The sequence below is a fragment of the Spinacia oleracea genome, chromosome 1 (genome assembly GCF_020520425.1).
Source record: "Spinacia oleracea cultivar Varoflay chromosome 1, BTI_SOV_V1, whole genome shotgun sequence".
NCBI classification, from domain to species: Eukaryota; Viridiplantae; Streptophyta; class Magnoliopsida; order Caryophyllales; family Amaranthaceae; genus Spinacia; species Spinacia oleracea.
Window position 1 is genome coordinate 19,415,391 of NC_079487.1, and position 26,028 is coordinate 19,441,418.

Below are 26,028 nucleotides of genomic sequence, written 5' to 3' on the forward strand. Positions count from 1 at the left end.
CAAATATAACAAACCAAAACGAGGACAGATCATGCACGTTCATGCCAACCTACAACCTATAAAAGCATTTTGAATACGTAAAGTTATACAAGTGATAAACACACTGAGCTGGAATATTCTAAATCAAAAACTGAGCTAAGTTTCAGCAAGATTTGGAACTCAATCTCGAGCTTAAAGTCATAAAAACATAACTACGCTAGAAAAGCTTACGCATGAACATAATATACTCGACTCAACTCGCTTACACACCTAGCCCCCCCCCCCCTTATAATCACTCATGATAAGCGAGATTTGGAGATCAATCTAAAACCCAAACTCAGGCTTAAAGCCTTGTACACACAACTAAATTGAATAGGCTTTAACATGAACATGATAATACTCGACTCGACCCATTTACACCCCTAATCTGTAACCGAAGGCTCCCCCTTTACAATCACTAATGTTCATTCTTCCCGATCCCCATAAAATCATCACAAGAAAGTCTTCTAGTGAAAGAACGAAGCCCAAGTCAACAACTGAACAAGAGAAAACAGAAACAATGTGGATATGTATACCTCGGGCCGAATCTTCAGGACCTCCAAAAAACTGGGTATGCATTCTGGACGAGAGCTCATCTCTACCTTTAGACAATTCATAATTCCCCCATCTCCCCAATCTTCTACGGAGTCATGAACAACCAACTCAGCCACATCAAGGCTAATCTAGAATTTCAGATGAGCAGAAAAATGGGTGTTTGAGAAAACATATATATATATATATATATATATATATATATATATATATATATATATATATATATATATATATATTCCTTTGGAAATTATACAAGGTATATTCGTTTTTTTTATATATATTTCGACGTTTGTGGTCAAACAAGTTAACTTCAATAAATATTTTGTTGAAATATATATATATTTATTCATATTTATGGAATAACTATTTTGAGGGAAAGAAAATAATTAAATTTAGTGTATTTCTGTACAAAATAAATTATTGGTCAACGGGTTATAATGACATTTACTTTTAAGGATGGATCGAAATTTTTTCATTGATAGTACTGCACAAAAGTAATTATCATGAAAATAATGCAACTTCTTCGTTTAAACTTTTGTAATTTTTTCTTTCTTTACAATACTATGCACTCTACAAGTCTACATACTCCATAAAGTAGTAAGTACAACGATTATAATATTATGTATTTTATGGTGTATGTATGAGTATAAGACTACAATTATCACTACAAGAAATTGTACCATTAACGACGAGAAATTCCGTCACTAAAGGTCAATAATCGTTGATTAATGACGGGATTTCTTGTCGTGAACCCGTCATAAAAGGGGGCCGTCATTAATGGAAAATTTCGTCGTTAACCTGTTGTAAAAGACATTTGCGACGGTTGTTCCCGTCTTTGTTTGGTTGTTAGCCCCGTAGCAAAAAGGTTTGGCGATGGGCAGGGACGAAGCCAGGAACCCATCTTGACGGGGGCCGAACAATTTAATTCGTTTTTCTAAATCGTAAATAATATAAGTAAAAATAATAAAGAAAATAAAAAACGGTTTTAAAATAGATACTCCGTAATTTTTAAAAGTTCCCTAAACAGAAAATTTTATTTTAACTCAATAATTCCACAAAGAATACTTGTAAAAAATTATAGAAAAGCAAAAATATATGACTTAGAGCTCGAACCCCTGACCTTCTGCAAAAAAAGGTGAGGATAAAAGTCCATAGTTGATGAACATATGTCAAGGAGAGGAGTAAGGGTAAAAATAGATGCGCACTATTATTAAGAATAAGACAAAAAACGAAAATACACTAAAATTGGGGGCATATACGTAATATCACTATTGTGTGAATAGCAATGCAAGTATGAAGCTTTATAAGTGTTAGGATTTGTCACTTAAAATGTCTCCGTACTACGTATTTTATATTTACACTACAAGAAATTGTACTATTATCGATGGGAAATCCCGTCGCAAAAGGCCTATAATTGTTGATTAATTAACGACGGGATTTCCTGTCGTGGACCTGTCATAAAAGAGGGCCGTCGTTAATAGAAAATCTCGTCGTTAACCCGTCGTAAAAGACATTTACGATGGTTATTCCCGTCTTTGTTAGGTTGTTAGCCCCGTCGCAAAAGACTTTTGCGACGGGATTTTTAACCCGTCGTAATTAGGTTGTCGTTGAAGATACAAGTTCTTGTAGTGTTATACTATATTTTAAATGAACTTGAATTATTTTATCATGTAGGATTTTTATTTGGTTTCATACGATTTCGAGCACCTGAACAACCAAGAATTGCAAATTTCCAACAGGTTTTAGTCGATTTAAGGTACCCTAACAACAGTAGCGGATGCAATATAGAGGGGTCAATTAACCTCACTTAAATTGTCAAATTTGATAATTTACTTTAAATTTTGTTACAGAAGTAACTATTTGACCCCACTAAAATCTGTATTTTTTTATTTTGCACCCATTAAACATTTTTCCTAGATCCGCCACTGTATGACATTTTGCTCACCCATAATTACAAGTGGTTGTCCCTCTAACAATATAATCGTGCTAATCAACGTGACCTATGCATAAATGTCAAAACAAGCGTTTCATAGCAACATTTTAGAGTGATTATGTGACATATATAAGCTATACAAATAGCATAGATTAAAACTCTTCCCTATTTTAAAAGTTAATATAGCTCTTTAGATTGAAACATATGACAACATATTTGCAACACATATAATACGGAGTACAGCATTATTTAGAAGCGTTGAAGTATAAATAGACGGAATCGCAGATATTAATTGTATTGTAACAAGAATCACTTGCATCATTATAAACATAATGAAATAATAATTATTTATCCTTGAAGAGTTCAGTTTATTGATATAAAATTAATCTCATTGGAGCAATGAAATTTCTATAAATAGAACCAAAAATAACGAGATAAACACAAACAGTTTTGCCTGTAACAAATTACTTGTACACAAAAAAGTTGTTCAGTTTAAATTGTCAACAACAAAAAAGAAATGGAGGGGAAGGCCATCAAATTAGTAGTCTATTTCTTCTTCGCGACAGGTATATATTACTCCCTCCGTATTTATTTAAGGGATACTCTTGTCTTTTCCGGCCGTATTTATTTAAGAGATACACTTGCCATATTTAGTAACTTATCAACCCCACCATCTAATTAAATAACACATCTAATTTACCTTATGACCCACCATCCTATTAAACAAATGATTTCATAAACCCCCCACCTCCCACCCACCAAAATGACATGGTCCCCACTTATTTAATTATTAAAATATCAATCCAACCCCACTTGCTTTATTATTTTATTTCATTCAATTTTTCTTCTTAATACATGTGCCCGGCCAAGTGTATCTCTTAAATAAATACGGAGGGAGTACATAATACTCCCTTCGTTCCTTTTTAATTGTGTTTTAACTAAGTTTTTCACTACAAGAAAACACCAATTTTCTGACGACCAAAAGTAGTCGGAAAAATGGAGAAAATGGTCGGAAAAAAGTTTGCCGACTGAAAGTAGTCGGAACACGGTGGTCGGAAAACTACTGATCGGAATTAAAGAAAATTACGACTGAAAAGTAGTCGGTAAAATTCACCGACTACTTTACCGACCAAAATATAGTTGCTACATTCCCGACTACAATAGTAGTCGCTAAATTAACGACTACAAAAGTAGTCAGTATTTTCCAACTACTTTAAGTTAGTGGGTAAATTTTAATTTTACCGACTATTTTCCTTGCAGTCGGAAAATTCGGTCGTACAATCACCGTTTTCTTGTAGTGTTTCATTTCCTTTTTTAATTATGCACAAAATATAACTAACTATTTGTATCTCGATGTTGTTCAAAGTGATGTTGCAAATGCTTTATGCGAACGCAACATGTGACGGAACCCCATGCAATCCCAATGTTACGCCAAACTGTTGTCCTGAACACGTATGTCTTCCAATTGTTCCAACTGATCCGATGAGTAATCATTTTTGCGTCGATTGTGAGGTGCACGCAGGGCATCCTTGTACCCCTGGTGTTCGTGAATGTTGTCCTAATACATCCCTTCAGTGTGTGGCCACCTCTACTCCAGACGAGTACCAATGCGAATGAATCCATGCATCCTCGTGAAGCATCCTCAACACTACGAGTTTTACTTCTTACTTCTTTCCATGTTGAATTGTGACCATATATCGTATACACGTACACATTGCGGAGTACTTTGTTTCGACTTGTTTTTCATTCAGTTCGTGTTATATCGTATACGCGTATTCAGTTCTTGTTTGTTACCCTAACGAGTGTTTGATGCTTGTTTTTATCCCATCTACCGGACCTGAGGCTAGTTGGGAACTTGTTGTACAATCAGTCTATCATGCATAGATCAATAATAAATTTTCTATTTCTATACATTATCTATTGCTAATCTATACATCATTCATTTCATATTTATTGCTATTTTCTACTAACCTGGGCCAGGTTTACCCAAGGTAGGTTCCGGGCCTTCCAGCCGGAGCATGAGAGAAACCATTCAGAGCTCGTCACAACTCACAAAAGAACATCAAGAAAGGGAAACATAGTATGAGAATTGCGTGGATTATATTGAAAGAATAAAAGATGGGAAAGGTAAAGGTACAAGTTTTTATTACATAATCGTCAAAGAAAATAAAGTACACGAAGGTTACAAACTCAACGGTATGCAAAACGAGAGGAAAATTAATCAATCCTTGGCATGCTCAACTTTCTAAGCTCGCGATATCAATTCGCTAGCCTCCCTCTCTTGGTTTCCATATACAATAAAACAACGTACCGATGATTAGAGCTACCGATGCTTGCGATGCCTCCTATCATCTTCCTCCTCTACACCCATCCACTCCTCTCTTCGTGGAGGTGATGGCTCATACCTTGACGGCTTCCTTTTAAAATGCCGCTCATCATCACTTGACTCATAATCCATAGCCGCCACACTCTTCTTTTCCGTATCATGATGGTACCCATTTCCTGTAGAATTTGACACCACTACCTTATTATGTTGGTGGGAATCTTGATCTTTACTAACATGCTTGGTCTTAGTCTTGGTTTTTGGCTCAGCGGAGACCTTCCGTTTCTTGCTGGGCTCCTCCTCGGGAAAGCTAATCCTCGAGAATACACTTGCCTTATGTTTCTTATCCACTGACGGTGGGACTACATCTGAAGAAGACAGCGGCTTTGAGGAGGACGATGACTTAGAATGGCGTTCAGATTTGTGTTCACGCTCACGGTGGTCGCGGTCCCTTTCACGGTTGTGGTCACGCTCGTTGTGTTCAGATTTCCTTTTCAGGGTTGGACGGAGGACTTCTGGGTCACGTCTGCTCCTTTCAGGTGAAACCCGTTCAGACCTGTGACTATGGGATGTCCTACGCTGGTGGCTGTCGTGGTCACGGTCCCGATCTCTGTCCCGATCACGATCAACAGAATCTCTCACCCTCTCACGGTCGTACCGGTCTTCACTTGGGGACCTGCTGGCTGGTGGTGGCCTCTGCATCTTTGATCAAACAATACAACTGTTAATAACATGTTAAACCCACAACCAAAGGTAAAAGGAACAATTATCAGCAAATAATTAGATCCTTGTGAATTGCCTTACTTCATTCAGACTTTTTCAAGTGCTCAATTTCAGAAGGCGGACAACAAACCAACAAAATTCAAATTTTCACAGCAAACTCACTAAATGTTGGCCTAATATGTAACGGTCAATGCTAAGTTTCTGATAGGACAATTAAAACATTACACTCATTTTACGGAGTGACTAGCACGTTAAGTGCTGGGCACAAACAATATTATCACTTTTACACGGTAATTTAAGTAATGACTTCATATTCAAAAAAGGGCTTACTGGAATTCCTTCTTCTAAACGACAGTTAAAAAGAATTTAGTACAGTAATGACTTCATATTCAAAAAAGGGCTTACTGGAATTCCTTCTTCTAAACGACAGTTAAAAAGAATTTAGTACCTTTTCAAGAAATTTAAGTTCTCTAAAATACTTTAAAAGGAAGCATTGCAAGTTTTGACATTAGATTGTATGTCAAATATTTTGTAACATGAATTTCAAAACAATACAAGTAAATTTTTATGAAAAGGAACGTTTTGGTGTCTATGAACAACAGAAGTACAGCAAGGCATTTTCACTTTTTTTTTTACTTGGGATATGTGGGGCAAACAACAGAACACGATAGAAGCAAATACAGCAAAAGAACCAGATCTGGGTATCTACTAACGTGGGCCTGTGGCTACAGCCCTTTTATACAACCACGGAAAAAAAGAGCCTAAATCATAAAATTACAACACAAAAAATATATGGTTAGACCCAAATTATCAAGAATAGACCATTCAAAGCTCTCTCACAAAAAAAAAGCCAAAAATACTGATATAAGCCTTCTCACGCAACTATCCACAATACTAGACCACGGGAAATTGGAATGGAAGTAATCATGTTTGCATGGATCTAAGTATAATCACACATTTTGGACTTGCCAAATTGCAGCATGCAACCATGAGGAAGAATTCCTGCTATACAAAAGGTCGAAACTAAAAAGAACAAGGAATGGGATTTCAAAATAACATACAGGTTTTGATTTCATGTGTGGTGGGGGGTTGGCGCTGCTGTTTACTTCTCTGCAATAATCACGGTCCTTGGGTGGCTCCCTGCTGCAATACATATTCAAATTAGACCAACACACTCGATAAATATCAAGAGCTCTTCAAATGCAAGAATCCCAAATCCAAGATTAGGGAGCTAAGGCAACAACACACTCTAAAACAACCTACTTCAATATATCAAGTGAAATACCAAACAGTTTCCCATTTCTAAGAAATCTGACAGTGGTTTCAACAGAATCAAAATCATCTCACAAAGAACTCAGTCCAAGCAAGGAGCTAAAAATACTGCTGAAAGTTCTCAAACTCGTTCTCACCTCTCAACCCGCCTTTCCATTTCTCGCTTTCTTCTTACTTCAGCCTTCCGAGCCTCAAATTCTTCTCGACTCATCAATGGTGGTGGCCTGACATTCATGCCCATACCAAAATCTGCTGCAAGATCCCTGTATAATCAAAACATAGCTCATTTTAAAACAAATTAACATAAAATATAATTTCAGAAACATCAAATAACAAGAAGCAGTTATGCTTTACTAGTTCCATAAAAGAGACAATATTGTATAAGAATGAACGAAAAAGCAGGGTACATTGCACAAGACTCAATACACATAAATATTGCATTATCCCAAGTCTTAACACCTCTAAAAAGGCTCCCGTCCAGGATTGGGTTAAGCAACCTCATCCGGAACATAGGGGTTGTTTCCATGAAGACCTTGCTAATCTGTAACATGACAACCATTTACTACTACACAACAAATAACAAATGCAGAGAGTTTACTAAGCCATTGCAATTTAGTGCATTGTGAAGACTGAATCACGGCCCATTCGGTAACCAGTAATAAATGGTGATGGTAATGAGTCTAAGAGTGAGTTGGCAAGAATAATAACATCACAATGTTCATGGTAATTAAAACTCATCCCAAACATGTGTTTTTCTTCATAAATTTTCATTCCAACCAAATAACACCCTATGCGGTAATGGATGGTAACGAAATTGTATGAAGAAAAAGAGACAAATTGGGTGAATTAGCATTACAATAGGACTGGAGGACATTGAATCTCCGTTCAAATTTACATGCAAATTCATTCTCATTAAGACCATTTATTACCGGCTACCAAACTGTTGAAAGTAATGCCCAAAATTAATGTGTCAGTGGTCCTCAATTATAGGAATATGATTAGTTTATGAACATGTTAATGGATGTTAGTGAGTATTACTCCATTACGGGTTAGTGAGTTATTTTCAGATGTTTTACGAACATATAAAAGGTCTGAAACAGTCACTTCTTCACATGCATACTGTTTTATGCAGAATGCTCAAAGTACGATGAACAGATAAAATAATCAAATACAAAGAGCAAGGAAATGGTGTGATAAAAATACATCAAATCTGCAACATATACCTCTGAGGAGGAGGAAGCATTGGGGGCATGCCATGCATCATGAACCCTTGTGGTCCAAAAGGATCTGGAGGCATAACATTCCCGAAAGGATCTGGAGGGAAAACATTTCCGAAAGGCATATCCATAGGACCTAAACCATAACCCATATTGTAAGGCATGTTGCCACCAAAAGGGCCGCCCATGAATCCATCCATTCCAGGCTGCATGTTTGGCCAACAGGGATTGAAAGGAGGAGGGCCCATATATCCATCCATCCCAGGAGGCATGCCCATCCATTGCATGTCTGGACCTGCAAATTATCAATTTCAAGTCAGGTGTCAGAAGCCAGTACCACAACATACAATTACGTACACAAATAAACTATGCCTCAAAGCGACCTCCAAAGAAATTGTAGCAATGACAAAGAGATGAAAGAAAGAGGTGTACCATATCCAGGCGTAAGCATCTTCTTCTTCTTCTTTTTTTTCTTTGCTGGAAAACATGCAAAAGGCAACTAATTAGGGACAGGAAACAGCTGCAGTTACAAGCAGAATTTACTTCACCTCCTATTGCCACAATAAATCTAAAAATGTGCAACCGGTGCTACTTCGCCATGACACCAGGAAAAATTAACACAATACAAACCACCTCCGCACGCAACCCCTCCCCCCCCCCCCCCCCCCCCCCCCCCCAACCCAAGGCTTCACCCGAACAAAAATACCAAAATACATAATTCCACAAGCTTAGTACATACTATGAATTACAAGTAACTAAAGAACATTTCTAAAATCAACAAATAATCAGTAATAGACAACACAATAAACACCAATATCAACCAAATATCTGTGCAATTTACCTGCTTCGCCAGCAGCTACCTTTTGTTGCACTTCTTCCTCGACAGGAAGAGCACTACCTTGGGACGCAAATTCCTTCGCACTAGCTGACTCATGAGTAGCTTCAGACACATCTGGAACTTTCGTAATCTTCCCTTTCTCTGAGATATGTGGCTGTACTTGTGGCTGAGAAGCATTGCTGGACTTAAAACCATCAACACTCTCCTTCAAATTTGAAGTTCCTTCAATTCGTGGAGGAAGCATTTGCTCCCCTTTTGAGGCAGCAGATTGAGTAGGCGATGGAATCCTAGGCTGCGGACAGCGTGCAGACTCCATATCTGAGGATACAAGACGATAAGTTATTTGAAACGGTGAAGTAGAAATACAATATCAAACAAAGAGAAACTAACAATGTAACTACCTTGAACATGGAGAGCACTGCCTGCATTATCTGCACTACTATTACCAGACTCTAGTATGCGATTAATGGTATCCCGGAGTGTCTTATTAGGCAGAAGATCATCTGCAAGCATATCTCTTGCCCCGCAGACACATATTGACTTGGACATAATATAGTCCCTTATACCTGACCAAGTATCAAGAAAAGATAAGAAATAAGCAAATCTAGAAAACTAGAAAAGGGCTATATGCATCAGCTGATTGTAGCATCGCACAACTACTCATATCTTAGAATAGTTTTATTTCAAAATACGTCCATGAAACAAAATGCCTCATAAAGTTGGAGCTGTTCAAAAGGTTAACAAACTGCATAATAAATGAGAATGTTGAGAACAAAAGCCAGGCCATATAGAACACAACATATTCAATTATTCATGCACCACATGACCCAAAGATTAAACAAATTCTTAGAAGATGCAAAACCAATAACCTTTCTCTTAACTCATCTTTAAAATATATCCCCTCCAAGAAACCAAAAAGAACAGTAAATCAGATTATACATGACAGCCATTATGGTTACTTCCATCCTTCAACTTAAATTTATTATTAACTCATTGTAACTGGAAAAAAAAATGCAATTTGATATCAGAAAAAGGGGGAGCCATTCTTTAATACATCCAAAATTACAAACAAACACAAAACTCTAAAAGAGTCAAACAATCATCAACAACTGGACCAAACATTAAATTTTATGAAGGCACTTTACAATCACCCTACATTTATCACAGAAACTGTTGAAACAACACTTGCTGGTTAACACAGCATCTTTCATCACTTCCTTGCACAGAGGGCAATGTAGCTCTGGTGGAAGTTCTCCAACAGAACGAGTAGAAGGTAACCCTTCAATTTCTCTCTCAAAGGCAGCCCTGTTAAGAGTACATGTCCTGTCAGCTCAAGTATCCAAACGATGATAAGAACTGCAAAGAGAATCTAATAGAGTAATAGGAGCTCACTCATTTGGTTTCAACACCGCAGATGTGCCACTTGGTAATGCATACGAGCCATCCGGTGTAGCTACAAGCATTGACTTGGGAATACCAGTAGGAGGTTTCACTTTCCTAATGTCAAAATTAGGGTCACCATTTGTTGGGCAGTGTTGAATGAAATGACCTGAAAAATACAGAGATTTCCAAAATCAATTAACATGTGTGATATTGTAAGAAACTCAACAACCAATGTAAAAGAATGAATAAGCAAGCACTCACCAGGAACCTTACACCTGTGACAGATATAGCCTTGTGGAGGTGTTTTCCTCTCCATACCACCACCACCACCACCACCAGCACCTCGACCTAATCAAGGGCAAGCAAAATTAGCAATAAGACCATTTTCAATCACTAAGACTCATGGATGGATTTTGACAGGAATTATAACTACTCTTTAGCAAACATTTCACTGTATTTGTTAAGTCGTCAACAAAAAATATGTAAATTAGGCAGATAAAGTTTTTACTGTTTAGACATACCAAAACCTCGACCACCCCTTGCACCTCTTCCAAACCCTCTCCCAGCTCCAAATCCATCAGCAGGTTGACTGCATAATGTACATAATACTCCTAATTAGTAATGGGAAATAAAGACATCCGATAACAACCACAGCACAAATAAAAATAAATAAATATGTCTCACCGCTGCCAGTCAAAACCAGAATTTTCAATAAAAGCCTTAAGCTTGCTGTCCTCGTCAGCTTTACTAGGAGGAACTAAATCTTGCATCGGATTGCTAGATTGTCCTGGTGTCATCTCAGGAATTGTTGCATATAGATCATTTCCAAATTCATCATCCAATTCTGAAGCTTCAAACTGAAAAATATAATCTAAGTTGTTGGACAAGTATGAATTTTGTAACAACCATAAAATAAAAACTATGGAATGTTGGATATATACATCTCCAAAGCCTGATGAATCAGCAGCAAAGTAGTTAGCTTTTGCAGGTTGATCATTCTCAACCTTATCCTCCACCTTCGGCCTACAGGACAAAAGCAGAATTCCCAACTCAACAATCAAACAACATAGCCAACTCACTCATTCAGTAAACATTTGTTACAAAATTGAATGGTAAATACAATGTGCCTTAAAAGGCACCACATAATGCTTTATCCCAAAAGAAAAAACAGCATGTAGCATCAACAGAAAACGATTTAAGGTCAAAAAGCAGGAGATTTGAACAGTACTCATCCGGTTGTGTAACAATCGGCATGCGAGGCCGTCCTGGTACTCGGCGTATAAGAACAGAAGTGTTTTTGGGAATCAACATTGCTTCATCTAGATACTCTGAAATCGCAGAACAGAGAGACAATCCATGAAAAGCTGCAAAAAGACATCAAACAATATAGCCAAGTAGCATTGCCCAATTTCGACCTGACAATACCCTGCAGCTGTTATTAGTGGGAATTAAAATTCCGGCTTAGCTATGTAGTAATGAAACCAAATCCCCAAGCTCAACCAACCTTAGCCATAAAGGGCAAATTTTGATGGCAAGTTTAGCTTGAACCAGAATGTGACCTTAACCTAGTCAACTCAAATATGCATGGAAAACCCAAGTATCAGCTATTTTTGCCTCTTGTCACCAACATTAGACATATCTCGAGCAAAGAACACTACTTAGGATTATAGACAAAAGAAGCAGCTCATTCAAAAATAGGGAACTTTAATCTGGGCTTTAAAGATCATCAACCTGCATCAGGAGTTGGATCATAAGTCCCATTCAAAATCAACATCTTGTGCATCATCCTCTATTGTTGATTTAACTTTTGGAAAAATAATTTTTTACAAGGTTGGTAAAGTAGTGGGACAAGGAGTACTTGGGACACCAGGCGAGACAGACACAAAATGAGACCGGGGATCATTACTGCTAGAGTATAATTGTATAAAATCAGACGTTCACATCAAGACTTTAATCATTGCCCTAAAATGGCAGGAACCTCCAATTTCACACAATTCAAATAAGTCTAAAGCCAGTTTTGAAGCCCCATGAATAACAGCATACACAGCCACAGGTTCAAAATTGAGCAAGAATGCAATCCCAAGACTTCATACCAAACTAAAATTGTCGAAAGTATTTCAATTCAACTTATAAACTAGACCAGGAAAACCACCAACCTTCATTGGTTTGAGCATTGGTAACGACGAGGTCAAAATCAGTACCCCTTCCCAAATGCTTTGATTCAAAAATTCTTTCTTTTAAATTGGCAACCGATATGAAATGACCGTCGATGGAAATTGAGTCGTAATCTTTTGCACTTTTAAACTTATAATAAACTGCCATTATTTTTTTAAATCTCTTTTCTTTCCTTCAAAAAGAAATCAATCAATAGAAACAAAATATTATCGCACAAAAAGGCAACGAAAAACCCTAACTATGGGTATTAAGAGGCCTTCGAATTCAAAAAAAAATTAAAGGCCTCTAATTGAACTTCAAAACTCAATATAACAAAGTACAAAATAAAAGCTTTATCTCTTTGCCGCCTTCAATTCCTCTCCTAGTATACTTCTCTGCAGCGAAATCCTTCGAACACCGCTGCTGCTGCAGCCGTGATAGTTCAATTCTGAATTCTGAATCTAAACGCCTTGATAGAAGCTAAATCCAGCTTCAAAAGGAGATCAATCAGAGAATATTGAATCCAAATAAGCACAGAGGCTTCAAAATGAGATCAATCCGAGAATATTGATGCACATATTCAATGAATCGATACAATCTCACAGATCGAATCCAGAATTTGTTCCTTCATAGAAAAGGAGAAATCATCAACACCGACGACACCGACTCTTCAGAAACCCCGAAAACGTGACATCGCCGCCGCGAGAAGCTCCGATGACGGATGATACACCACAAAACGAAGAAATTCCTCTAATTAGCCTGAAAATTGGAACTTCTTCGATTGTGCAATAAACTGGAGTAATCTTCAACTAATAGGAACGGAAAATTGCGATCAGGATGACCGTACGGAAGAATCGGACGCTAGAGCAAGTTGATTAGGTGAGTATCAGTGATAAAATGGATTGAAGTCGATGTAAATTGGAGGTATAGAGAGGGAATTAGGGTTAGGGTTTACAGATTGAGGAAAACGAGAGAGGGAGAAGCTACGCTTACGATTTTGAGCATTTGTTGGGATAAGAAGGTCATATCTTGCCATATATACTCGTAACTAACAGAATTCAGAAGTGATGTCCAACTTGTTGGTGAACTACAAAACATTGGTTTTTTAAAAAAAATAAAAAACTTGTAACCAACTAACCACACACATCTAACTTTGGAGTTGTATACATATGGAAGTCAAAATGATAAACTTTAAGGATTAATTTGGGTTAGTACCATACTTATGGTATGTTCGATAAGAGCAGTTATTATAGCAGTGGTTAGCGGTACATTTATCTTATAATTGTTGAATGGTATTTGTATGTGTAGACACTAAAAATTTGTAGTGTATTACAAATAAATTTAATTAATTAATTTGGATCGAAATCATATTAAAATCCAATTTAATTATTTAAGCCCACCTAAACTAAATACCCGAATCAATCAAATACAATTTGGGTCATAAACGTTTGGGCTAGTCCATGTTATTAGCCCAAATAAACAAACCATGTGGACCAGGTTAAAGACTCTCAAGTCACGAAATGGGCCCAAACCCAAACCTATCAAGTCCGGTAAAAGAGTCTCCATCTCCTATAAATATTACTCTTCTACTTCAGTAGCGGGGATGAGAAATTCATTATTCTCAGGATTTCATATAATTCTCTTGGAATTCTCTCTGAAAAGTAGTCAACAAGCACATCAAATTCGTGTCGACTAGATGTTCAGATACATTCGAACGATACTAAAGCTTTATAAGCTCTCGTTCGAGTACACTCAAACAAAACCTTCAAATTCAGGTTGACATCGACAAACGTCACCCTACACTCAAACTCAGGTTGACGTCATCAGACGACCGTCACCCTACACTCAACTACAGGTGTCACACACGTGTCATCGTCAGCTGCGGAACAGAATCAGAGGACTTAGTTTATTTTTTTGTAAACTATCAAATACATAGATTGTACCCAAACATTCAAATATCAATAAAATTACTTTGTTACATTATTTTCTATCTTATTTGCCTTGACTAGAAAATTTGTGTATACAAATTTTGGCACGCTCGGTGGGACTATCTCTGCCTTTCATCTCTGTTTCCATGGATCCAAAGAAAATTGACTCTCAACCCGCTGGCATGACAACTGTCACAGACTCACAGTTCAGGAGCGAGCTGCAGCATTGGCTGCAATGTTCCAAAACACTGGTATCATTACAATTAAGGGGAATGAGGAAGAAGAATACTGCCTCTATTGTAGCAGATCTGCAAACTGCATGCGTTCCTACCAAGGCGCGCAAACACCATGCTTTTCCCTCAGTTCCTAAGGTGTTTGTCACACCTTCCTCTCAAAGGTCGCATGAAGCCCGTGTATTCGGTTCAACGTTTCCAGCTGAACTGGAACAACATCCTGTTGCTTCTCTTAAATTGAAGCAGGACTTTCTTGGAGCTTATGACAAGATGGTCATCCACAATAGCCCACTCTTCGAATTTTATGACGGAGAGAACAACTCTGAAACTGGTAGTGCTTCTCCAACTACGACATTCGAAGAGGCACCTGGTGTTAGGTTATGATACATATGACATTACATAGATCATGCGGAAACAACCATTAACCCAGGACAACACATTATTTACACATAATCATATAGCATAATTTAGATGCATACTCTTTGTTGCGTGCCCTCCCTAGCTGCGCCCGAACCGAACAAGAACAAGTCTTTAGGACTCCAAGTGTCGTCCCTCCGTAGATAGTCCACAGCACGTCCGGATCCGCCTTAAGATTGACCAACTAGAATCGCCCTTAAGGTACTAGAAAATTTCGGCACTTTTATGAGCAAGATGTGTGTTTTAATTTTCTCTCAAAAACTCACTTTTTGAATACTTTGAAACTTGTTATAAATTGTGAGCCCTAGCCTCATATTTATAGGGGTATGGAAAGGGAATCGAAATCCTATTCAGATACAAATTAATTAAACCTAGAATCCTACAAGAACTCTAATTTAATTAATTTATCAAATAGAATTAGGAATTTAATCATTAACCGAACTCTGCATGTTTTAGGAAACGTGCACGAACACAAACACTTGCACACACACGCACGGCAGCCACGATGGGCCCCCATGCGTGCGCGCGAGCAGCAGCCCACGCAGCGCCCGCGCGCGCTGCGCGCTGCGCGTGCTGTGCGCGCTGTGCGCGCTGCGCAGCCTGCTGGGCCTGGCCTTGCGCTGGGCCTGGCGTGGCTGTTTTTGCGGCGCGCTTGGCTTGCTGGGCGATGGCCTGGCTTCGTGCTGGGCCTCGTCCGGCAGGCCTCGTCCGATGCTTATTCGTACGATGCGCTTCCGATTAAATTTTCCGATTCCGGAATTCATTTCCGATACGAACAATATTTAATATTTCCGATTCCGGAATTAATTTCCGTTTCGAACAAATATTTAATATTTCCGTTTCCGGAATTATTTTCCGATTCCGGTAATATTTCCGATTCTGACAATATTTCCGTTTCCGGCAATATTTCCGATTCTGGCAATATTTCCATTTCCGATAATATTTTCCGATACGTACCATGTTTCCGTTTCCGGCAACATCTACGACTTGGATAAAATTTATATTTCCGATACGATCCATATTTCCGTTTCCGGCAATATCATCGTTTCCGGAGTATTCATTTCTTGCCTGTGACGATCTTAGCTCCCACTGAAACCAAGATCCGTCGGTTCCGAATATTCATAGATGGAGTATTTAATGCCATTAAATACTTGATCCGTTTACGTACTATTTGTGTGACCCTACGGGTTCAGTCAAGAGTAAGCTGTGGATTAATATCATTAATTCCACTTGAACTGAAGCGGCCTCTAGCTAGGCATTCAGCTCACTTGATCTCACTGAATTATTAACTTGTTAATTAATACTGAACCGCATTTATTAGACTTAACATAGAATGCATACTTGGACCAAGGGCATTATTTCCTTCAGTCTCCCACTTGTCCTTAGGGACAAGTGTGCATTTCCTAATTCCTTTGTCGCTCGATGCTTGCTCTTGAACATAAGGTAAGAGTTGTCATCCTTATTACGTCCAGAGGTGTTCCTCGGTTTCAGAGTTCAACTGATCAAATAAACAGATAATCATAGCCTATGATTCATCCGAGCACGGCCATGCATTTCACAGTTTCTAGCTCTCCGAGTGGCCTTGTACAACTTTTAAGCATCTCATCCCGATTTATGGGAGGACAATCCCAATCTTGCGATCTTGAGATTAGACTTCGTTTGATAGGTGATTACCTGAGCGTTGCCTTTATAGCCTCCTTTTACGGTGCGACGGTTGGTCAACGTCAAAGCAACCAGTTCTCAAACAAGTAATCTCAAATCACTCAGGTATTGAGGATTTAGTGTCTAATAATTTAATGAAATTTCCTTATGACAGACTTTCATCTCTTACAGTAAAGTTTCATAGGTCTTGTCCGATACTAGTCTTCCCAAAGTAAGTATCTATGCAAATGATTATGACATTGCCATGTCCACATAGTTCAAGAAACAGAACTACTAGTCATCTTGCATTCTAATCGTTTAACGTTTTCTATGCGTCCAATTTTATAGAAAACTTCGATTAGGGACCATTTTCAACCTTTGACATTCAAGTTCACTTGATAGACATTTCTTAGTCACAGGACTGGTCCTGACAGTCTATCTTGAATATATCGTCAAATTGAAGGGACTCATCATTTAATAAACCACAAATTAAATAGAAAAATGAATTCTTTTCATTTATTGTGAATGATTAACCAATAATGTTTTACAAAGATTTAAACTCTAAAACTTTAAAACATTAAACAGAGACATCAAAGCCATTCTCCAATATGCTTGATTCCCATAGCTGCAGTGTGCGAGTTGTGCTTCGCCTGCGGCAGAGGTTTAGTTAATGGATCTGATATGTTGTCATCAGTTCCAATTTTGCTTATCTCGACTTCTTTTCTTTCAACGAACTCTCGTAGAAGGTGAAATCTACGAAGTACATGCTTGACTCTCTGGTGGTGTCTAGGCTCTTTTGCCTGTGCAATAGCTCCGTTATTATCACAATACAGGGCTATTGGTCCTTTAATGGAGGGGACTACACCAAGTTCTCCTATGAACTTCCTTAGCCATATAGCTTCCTTTGCTGCTTCATGTGCAGCAATGTACTCCGCTTCAGTTGTAGAATCCGCAATGGTGCTTTGCTTAGCACTTTTCCAGCTTACTGCTCTTCCGTTGAGGCAGAAGACAAACCCAGACTGTGATCTAAAATCATCTTTGTCGGTTTGGAAACTTGCGTCCGTATAGCCTTTAACAATTAATTCATCATCTCCACCATAGACCAGGAAGTCATCTTTGTGCCTTTTCAGGTACTTCAGAATATTCTTGGCAGCAGTCCAATGCGCCTCTCCTGGGTCTGCCTGGTATCTGCTCGTAGCACTGAGTGCGTACGCAACATCTGGGCGTGTACATATCATAGCATACATTATTGAACCATTCAATGATGCATATGGAATCCCATTCATTCGTCTACGCTCATCAAGTGTTTTTGGGCACTGAGTCTTGCTTAGAGTCATTCCATGAGACATGGGTAGGTAGCCTCGCTTGGAGTCCGCCATCTTGAACCTATCAAGCACCTTATTGATATAAGTGCTTTGACTAAGTCCAATCATCTTTTTAGATCTATCTCTGTAAATCTTGATGCCCAATATGTACTGTGCTTCTCCTAGATCCTTCATCGAAAAACATTTCCCAAGCCAAATCTTGACAGAGTTCAACATAGGAATGTCATTTCCGATAAGCAATATGTCGTCGACATATAATACTAGGAAAGCAATTTTGCTCCCACTGACCTTCTTGTATACACAAGATTCGTCTGCGTTCTTGATGAAACCAAAGTCACTGACTGCTTCATCAAAACGTATATTCCAGCTCCTGGATGCCTGCTTCAATCCGTAGATTGACTTCTTTAGCTTGCATACCTTTTTAGCATTCTTTGGATCCTCAAAACCTTCAGGCTGTGTCATAAACACAGTTTCTGTTAAAACGCCATTTAAGAAAGCAGTTTTGACATCCATCTGCCATATTTCGTAATCGTAATATGCAGCGATTGCTAACATTATTCGAATAGACTTTAGCATTGCAACTGGTGAAAAGGTTTCATCGTAATCCACACCGTGGACTTGCCTGTAACCTTTTGCGACCAATCTAGCTTTGAAAACTTCAAGTTTCCCATCCTTGTCCTTTTTCAGTTTGAAAACCCATTTGCTTCCAATGGCTTGGTAGCCATCTGGCAAATCGACCAAATCCCATACTTGGTTTTCAGACATGGAGTCTAATTCAGATTGCATGGCTTCTTGCCACTGCTTGGAGCTAGGGCTCGTCATAGCTTGCTTGTAAGTCGCAGGTTCATCACTTTCAAGTAATAGAACGTCATAGCTCTCGTTCGTCAAAATACCTAAGTACCTTTCCGGTTGAGATCTATATCTTTGCGATCTACGCGGGGTAACATTTCTAGATTGACCATGATTCTCACCAGATTCTTCTAAAGATCTCTGAGTTTCATCCTGAATGTCATCTTGAGCATTCTCTAGAGTTTGTTGTTCGACTCGAATTTCTTCGAGGTCTACTTTTCTCCCACTTGTCATTTTGGAAATGTGATCCTTCTCCAAAAAGACACCATCTCGAGCAACAAACACTTTGTTCTCAGATGTATTGTAGAAGTAATACCCCTTTGTTTCCTTTGGATAGCCCACAAGGATACATTTGTCAGATTTTGGATGAAGTTTGTCTGAAATTAATCGTTTGACGTATACTTCACATCCCCAAATCTTAAGAAAAGACACATTTGGAGGCTTTCCAAACCATAATTCGTATGGAGTCTTTTCGACAGCTTTAGACGGAGCTCTATTTATAGTGAGTGCAGCTGTATTTAGTGCATATCCCCAAAATTCTAATGGAAGTTCGGCCTGACCCATCATTGACCTGACCATGTCTAGCAAGGTTCTGTTCCTCCGTTCTGACACACCGTTCCATTGTGGTGTTCCAGGAGGAGTCAATTCTGATAGAATTCCACATTCTTTCAGATGGTCATCAAATTCATAGCTCAGATATTCACCGCCTCTATCAGACCGCAGTGCCTTAATCTTCTTGCCTAATTGATTCTCTACTTCACTCTGAAATTCCTTGAATTTGTCAAAGGATTCAGACTTATGCTTCATTAGGTAGACATAACCATACCTACTGAAGTCATCAGTGAAAGTGATAAAGTAGCTGAAACCACCTCTAGCATTTGTACTCATTGGTCCACATACATCTGTATGGATTAAACCCAATAGTTCATTTGCTCTTTCTCCAACTTTAGAGAAAGGTTGCTTTGTCATTTTGCCAAGTAAACATGATTCGCATTTACCATAATCCTCTAAGTCAAATGGTTCTAGAATTCCTTCCCTTTGAAGTCTTTCTAAGCGTTTCAAGTTTATATGACCTAATCGACAATGCCACAGATAGGTGAGATCTGAATCATCCTTTTTGGCCTTTTTGGTATTTATGTTATATACTTGTTTGTCGTGATCTAATAAATAAAGTCCATTGACTAATCTAGCATATCCATAAAACATCTCTTTAAAATAAAACGAACAACTATTGTCTTTTATTAAAAAGGAAAATCCCTTAGCATCTAAGCAAGAAACTGAAATGATGTTTTTAGTAAGACTTGGAACATGGAAACATTCTTCCAGTTCCAAAACTAGCCCGGAGGGCAACGACAAATAGTAAGTTCCTACGGCTAATGCAGCAATCCGTGCTCCATTTCCCACTCGTAGGTCGACTTCACCCTTGCTTAACTTTCTACTTCTTCTTAGTCCCTGTGGATTGGAACATAAGTGTGAGCCACAACCTGTATCTAATACCCAAGAAGTTGAATTAGCAAGTATACAGTCTATAACGAAAATACCTGAAGATGGAACGACTGTTCCGTTCTTCTGATCTTCCTTTAGCTTCAAGCAATCTCTCTTCCAATGCCCCTTCTTCTTGCAGTAGAAGCATTCGGATTCAGAAGTGGGTTGACTGACCTTCCTCTTTGCAGATTTGGCGCCAGTTTGCTTAGTTGGGCTGGCCTTGTTGCCACCTTTCTTAGCATTCCTCTTCTTTCCAGATTTCTTGAACTTGCCCCCACGCACCATAAGCACATCCTGCTTATCACTTTTGAGCGTCTTTTCAGCGGTCTTCAGCATACCGTGAAGCTCAGTGAGCGTTTTGTCCAGACTATTCATACTGTAGTTCAGTTTGAACTGATCATACCCGCTATGAAGAGAATGTAGGATTGTGTCTATAGCCATTTCCTGAGAAAATTGCTGATCCAGCCGACTCATATTCTCAATGAGTCCAATCATTTTGAGAACATGTGGACTTACGGGCTTGCCTTTCTTAAGCTTGGTCTCAAGAATTTGCCTATGAGTCTCGAATCTTTCGACTCGAGCCAGATCTTGGAACATGTTCTTCAACTCACTGATGATTGTGAAAGCATCTGAGTTGATGAACATTTTCTGCAGATCCGCACTCATGGTGGCGAGCATTAGACATTTCACATCCTTGTTGGCATCAATCCAACGATTGAGGGCTGCCTGAGTGACCCCGTCGCCTGCAGCTTCGGGCATCGCCTCATCCAGGACATACTCCTTTTCTTCCTGCATAAGAACTATTTACAAGTTCCTTTGCCAGTCAAGGAAGTTTTTCCCGTTCAACTTCTCCTTTTCGAGAATTGATCGAATGTTGAATGAATTGTTGTTTGCCATATTAAAAACTACAATTGAAAAGAATAAACAAATAAATAACCATTCACAGTTTCTCTTAATAAACTTAAATTCTAGCATACATGCATAATTCAATGTTTATTAAGCATTTTATTCAAATTATGTGTTCCGGCAGGTGTGAATAAAATGATTCCAAGATCCTAAAATCATTGAAGAACTAAGCACAGTTTGTCGACTTAATCCTAGAACATCTTAGGTAAGCAAAAGCCTTTTGCTAATAGTCTAGAAACTATTCTTGGTTGATAGGTACGTCTAAGAACTTATTAGGTAAACCTATCGAATTTGCCACGACATAAAAGGACTCCTTACTTATATCGTTGAGTTTCACCAAAACTAACATGTACTCACAATTATTTGTGTACCTTGCCCCTTTAGGACCAATAAGTAACACCTCGCTGAGCGAAAACTATTACTAGATTGATGTAAAGGATATCCAAGCAAGTGTATATTTTGGCATGGCACCTTTTAACTCAATTTTTAAGTTTGGAACCTAAGGCTCTTACTATGTTGGTTAGATTTTAAGTGAACTAAAATCCTTAATCATGCAACATAATCAAGCTTTTGATCTCATGCATTTTAAGACATATTTAAAAGCAATAAATAACTTAAAACATGCATAAGATATTTGTGATCTAGTATGCCCGACTTCATCTTGAAGCTTTAACTTCAAAGTCCGTCTTGAAAATCTCCGTGGGAGGCACCATTTTCTTCAAATAGGATAAGCTATAACTAATTACAACTATTTGATGGTACGCAGACCATATTTGAATTGAAAAATAACTTTGGTACTTCAGACCAATTACATTCAAATTAATGGTACGCAGACCATATTTTCTATCCTATTTGGGCCATACTAGTCACTTCATAACCTGCAAAACAGTACATATACAATATATACCATTCACCCATTCATTATCATGAATGGCCCACATAGCTGGTTAGTAAAACACATTATGCATCACGTAAACATTTGCAGCAATTAATCAAGGGCACCAATAATCTACCAATTATTCAGTCCTTATTAATTCTAATCAAGTCGTTTTAACCTTAAGGATTTGTAGACCTAATCAAGAGTTTATGACTAAAAAGCGCTCCCACTTAAACCAATAAATTTATATGCTTTACTAATTTTAAACATAAAAATGTATTTCTAGTCTAACCGGAAACATACAAATTTAATTAAAATTTAAAGCTCATATAAATTTATAATTGAATCCAAAAAGTTTAATTTAATTTCAGTCGTATTTAAATTAATTCATGATTTTCATTTTAGTAAAATAATTAGAATAAATAAAATTTATTATAATTACAATATTCAAAATTAAAATCCAAGAAAATAATTTAAATTATTAATTTTAAAATTAATTAAAATTACGTGAACTGAAATTTTCAAATTAAACATTCAAAACGATCTTTAATCGTAACGCAAACACCCTACGCGTTGCACGCCCATGGGCCGCACGCACACAGCCATTGCTGGCCATGTGCGCGCAGCCCATGCGCTCGTCGCATAGCTGCTGCATCCCCATCGCAAGCCTCCGCACGCATTGGTGCTCGCTGCGCGCGCCAGCGCTCATCGCACGCGAGCTATCGCTCGCAGTGCGGGCGCGACATCGCTCGCTGGGCGCGCGAGCCATCGCTCGCTGGGCGCGCGACATCGCTCGCTGTGCGCGCGAGCAATGCTGGCTGTGCGCGCGAGCAATGCTGGGCGCAGCGCTCGTGGCACGCGAGCTTGCGCTCGCTGCGCGCGAGGCTGCGCGCTCTTGTGCGAGGCAGCGCGCGTTGTGGCGCAGCTCGCTTGCTGCCCACACGCGACTGCCTTGGCTCGCCCTTCGCCCATGCCCATTCGTCCATTGCTCGTGGCACACGACACAAGGCAGGGCTGCTGCCTTGTGCTCGTGCACTACGCCCTTGCTCATTGCATTCGTGCCGCACGGGCGACGAGCTCCCTTGCTCGTCGTCGCATGCCCGCATTATACAACACCCCTTAAGGGTAACACGAAGCGTCCATTGCTTCGTGCGTGCAAGTTTTATGAACGAATCGCATAAAAATTTAAAATTTATATTTAAAATTAATGACAAATTAATAAATAATATTAATTTCATAATTTTAAGGCGAAAAAATCGAAAATTTATTATCCAATTGATTTCCGATTGTTATGGATTCAAGTCTAGGTCATAAAAATTTAAAATTTATCATAAATTTACAATTTTTATGGTGGTTTTTAATCATAGGTTTCTAATTAAATTACAATTAATTATGAAAATCAAATTAATTCTAAATTATTCTAATTTTCAACAAATTAATCATAATTACAAATTAGATTGCATAATTAACAAGACTAGGCATTCAAACTTGTTAAACATATGCAGTAGGTCAATCAAAAATTCAAGATTTATCAACAAGAATCGCAAATATTTAATTTAACATCTTAAATTTACGAAATTTTGCATTCGAAAAACTAAAACCTTCGAAAAGTCATAGTTAGGCTTCGAATTTGAGAATTCTGGGTTCGGCAGAAAAATACTATTTTTGTCAATATTTTAGAAAGCCTTTTACATGCGGAATTGACACAAAAATCACTCAATTCGGATGAGTAACGAAGAAACTGCCGAAAAACTGCGTACGTATAATTAAATAAACGCAATTTGCAATTAATTAACAATTACGAAAATTAATCACCCCTTTTAATTCTTGCAAATTTGTAATATTTAACCATGTTCATGCAATTTAGATTATGAAAATAATAAGGGGCTCGTGATACCACTGTTAGGTTATGATACATATGACATTACATAGATCATGCGGAAACAACCATTAACCCAGGACAACATATTATTTACACATAATCATATAGCATAATTTAGATGCATACTCTTTGTTGCGTGCCCTCCCTAGCTGCGCCCGAACCGAACAAGAACAAGTCTTTAGGACTCCAAGTGTCGTCCCTCCGTAGATAGTCCACAGCACGTCCGGATCCGCCTTAAGATTGACCAACTAGAATCGCCCTTAAGGTACTAGAAAATTTCGGCACTTTTATGAGCAAGATGTGTGTTTTAATTTTCTCTCAAAAACTCACTTTTTGAATACTTTGAAACTTGTTATAAATTGTGAGCCCTAGCCTCATATTTATAGGGGTATGGAAAGGGAATCGAAATCCTATTCAGATACAAATTAATTAAACCTAGAATCCTACAAGAACTCTAATTTAATTAATTTATCAAATAGAATTAGGAATTTAATCATTAACCGAACTCTGCATGTTTTAGGAAACGTGCACGAACACAAACACTTGCACACACACGCACGGCAGCCACGATGGGCCCCCATGCGTGCGCGCGAGCAGCAGCCCACACAGCGCCCGCGCGCGCTGCGCGCTGCGCGTGCTGTGCGCGCTGTGCGCGCTGCGCAGCCTGCTGGGCCTGGCCTTGCGCTGGGCCTGGCGTGGCTGTTTGTGCGGCGCGCTTGGCTTGCTGGGCGATGGCCTGGCTTCGTGCTGGGCCTCGTCCGGCAGGCCTCGTCCGATGCTTATTCGTACGATGTGCTTCCGATTAAATTTTCCGATTCCGGAATTCATTTCCGATACAAACAATATTTAATATTTCCGATTCCGGAATTAATTTCCGTTTCGAACAAATATTTAATATTTCCGTTTCCGGAATTATTTTCCGATTCCGGTAATATTTCCGATTCTGACAATATTTCCGTTTCCGGCAATATTTCCGATTCTGGCAATATTTCCATTTCCGATAATATTTTCCGATACGTACCATGTTTCCGTTTCCGGCAACATCTACGACTTGGATAATATTTATATTTCCGATACGATCCATATTTCCGTTTCCGGCAATATCATCGTTTCCGGAGTATTCATTTCTTGCCTGTGACGATCTTAGCTCCCACTGAAACCAAGATCCGTCGGTTCCGAATATTCATAGATGGAGTATTTAATGCCATTAAATACTTGATCCGTTTACGTACTATTTGTGTGACCCTACGGGTTCAGTCAAGAGTAAGCTGTGGATTAATATCATTAATTCCACTTGAACTGAAGCGGCCTCTAGCTAGGCATTCAGCTCACTTGATCTCACTGAATTATTAACTTGTTAATTAATACTGAACCGCATTTATTAGACTTAACATAGAATGCATACTTGGACCAAGGGCATTATTTCCTTCACCTGGTTCCGAAGACCCCTTTGAGTTCTCACATGTAGACACTGCGTCTGTAATGGTGATTAATGCGAAAACTGTGGAGGAGCAACTTGCTGAGATGAGGGTTCTTCTCGAACGGCTAAAGGCAGATGGAGAAGAAAAAGATGCTAAAATCAAGCATCTAACTAAGAAGCTTAACAAACGTCCTTCAAACACCACTTCAAGTCACGGGAGTTCTTGATGGTTAATAGATGGTTAATAGATTGCACTCCATTACAGACGGAACACATGTTGTAAAAGGCGGCGTCTATTAGAGTTTTCTTAAAGCCCCCTATCCAAACCGATGTAGGTGTTGGAGTTTCCTCATCTACTTGGCAGCAAATCCGAGCATAGGAAGCCCTGTTTAATTCCGCCCCCTTGAAATCAGCTTTTGCAAACTTTCCAATTGCGTTACCTATCGCTTTGAATACATCCAGGTGGTGAAATTCGACCGGGAGTTCCGACAAATCATACCATTTTGGCACCGAGGTGCATTTTGCGGTAGAGGGGCGAAACTCTGGTTCCCATCTTCTTACAGAGAGGTAATACCCATTCTCAAACCATGGTCCATCTTCCAACAATTTTTGCACTCCTTCTATAGTTGGTAACTTGATGGAGTAGAAG

General features: G+C 38.7%; 1 protein-coding gene and 1 long non-coding RNA gene across 5 annotated transcripts; one reads left to right on the top strand and one right to left on the bottom strand.

The window, feature by feature from the left end:
• The first annotated feature begins 2,830 nt into the window (after positions 1 to 2,830).
• Positions 2,831 to 4,417, top strand: LOC130466291 (uncharacterized). The gene is made up of 2 exons (XR_008926367.1): positions 2,831 to 3,072; positions 3,873 to 4,417. It is a non-coding gene; the product is annotated as an uncharacterized lncRNA (long non-coding RNA).
• Positions 4,418 to 4,587: 170 nt separating this feature from the next.
• On the bottom strand, positions 4,588 to 13,477 carry LOC110779780 (E3 ubiquitin ligase PARAQUAT TOLERANCE 3). 4 transcript variants are annotated; one of them, XM_021984267.2, is made up of 15 exons: positions 12,419 to 13,477; positions 11,491 to 11,590; positions 11,204 to 11,285; positions 10,947 to 11,119; positions 10,784 to 10,851; positions 10,524 to 10,610; positions 10,272 to 10,428; positions 10,036 to 10,184; positions 9,281 to 9,445; positions 8,883 to 9,197; positions 8,474 to 8,518; positions 8,048 to 8,336; positions 6,962 to 7,087; positions 6,614 to 6,692; positions 4,588 to 5,525 (listed from the first exon to the last, which is right to left on the bottom strand). In XM_021984267.2, exons 1-15 carry the CDS (start codon positions 12,582 to 12,584, stop codon positions 4,830 to 4,832), a joined length of 2,697 nt encoding a protein of 898 aa, XP_021839959.1. In that variant the 5' UTR covers positions 12,585 to 13,477; the 3' UTR covers positions 4,588 to 4,829. The 4 variants fall into 4 exon arrangements, with proteins under 4 accessions (XP_021839959.1, XP_021839957.1, XP_021839958.1 ...); XM_021984265.2 differs by having other exon boundaries at positions 4,588 to 5,531; XM_021984266.2 differs by having other exon boundaries at positions 6,614 to 6,695; positions 12,419 to 13,475.
• Positions 13,478 to 26,028: the final 12,551 nt, after the last annotated feature.

Coding starts and splice junctions, on each gene's coding strand:
- LOC110779780 (XM_021984264.2), bottom strand. CDS start 12,584: ATGGCAGTTTATTATAAGTTTAAAAGTGCAAAAGATTACGACTCAATT. Junction 9,198..9,280: donor CAGTGCTCTCCATGTTCAAG/GTAGTTACATTG, acceptor TTGTATCCTCAG/ATATGGAGTCTGCACGCTGT. Junction 7,088..8,047: donor ATGCTTCCTCCTCCTCAGAG/GTATATGTTGCA, acceptor TTGATTATACAG/GGATCTTGCAGCAGATTTTG.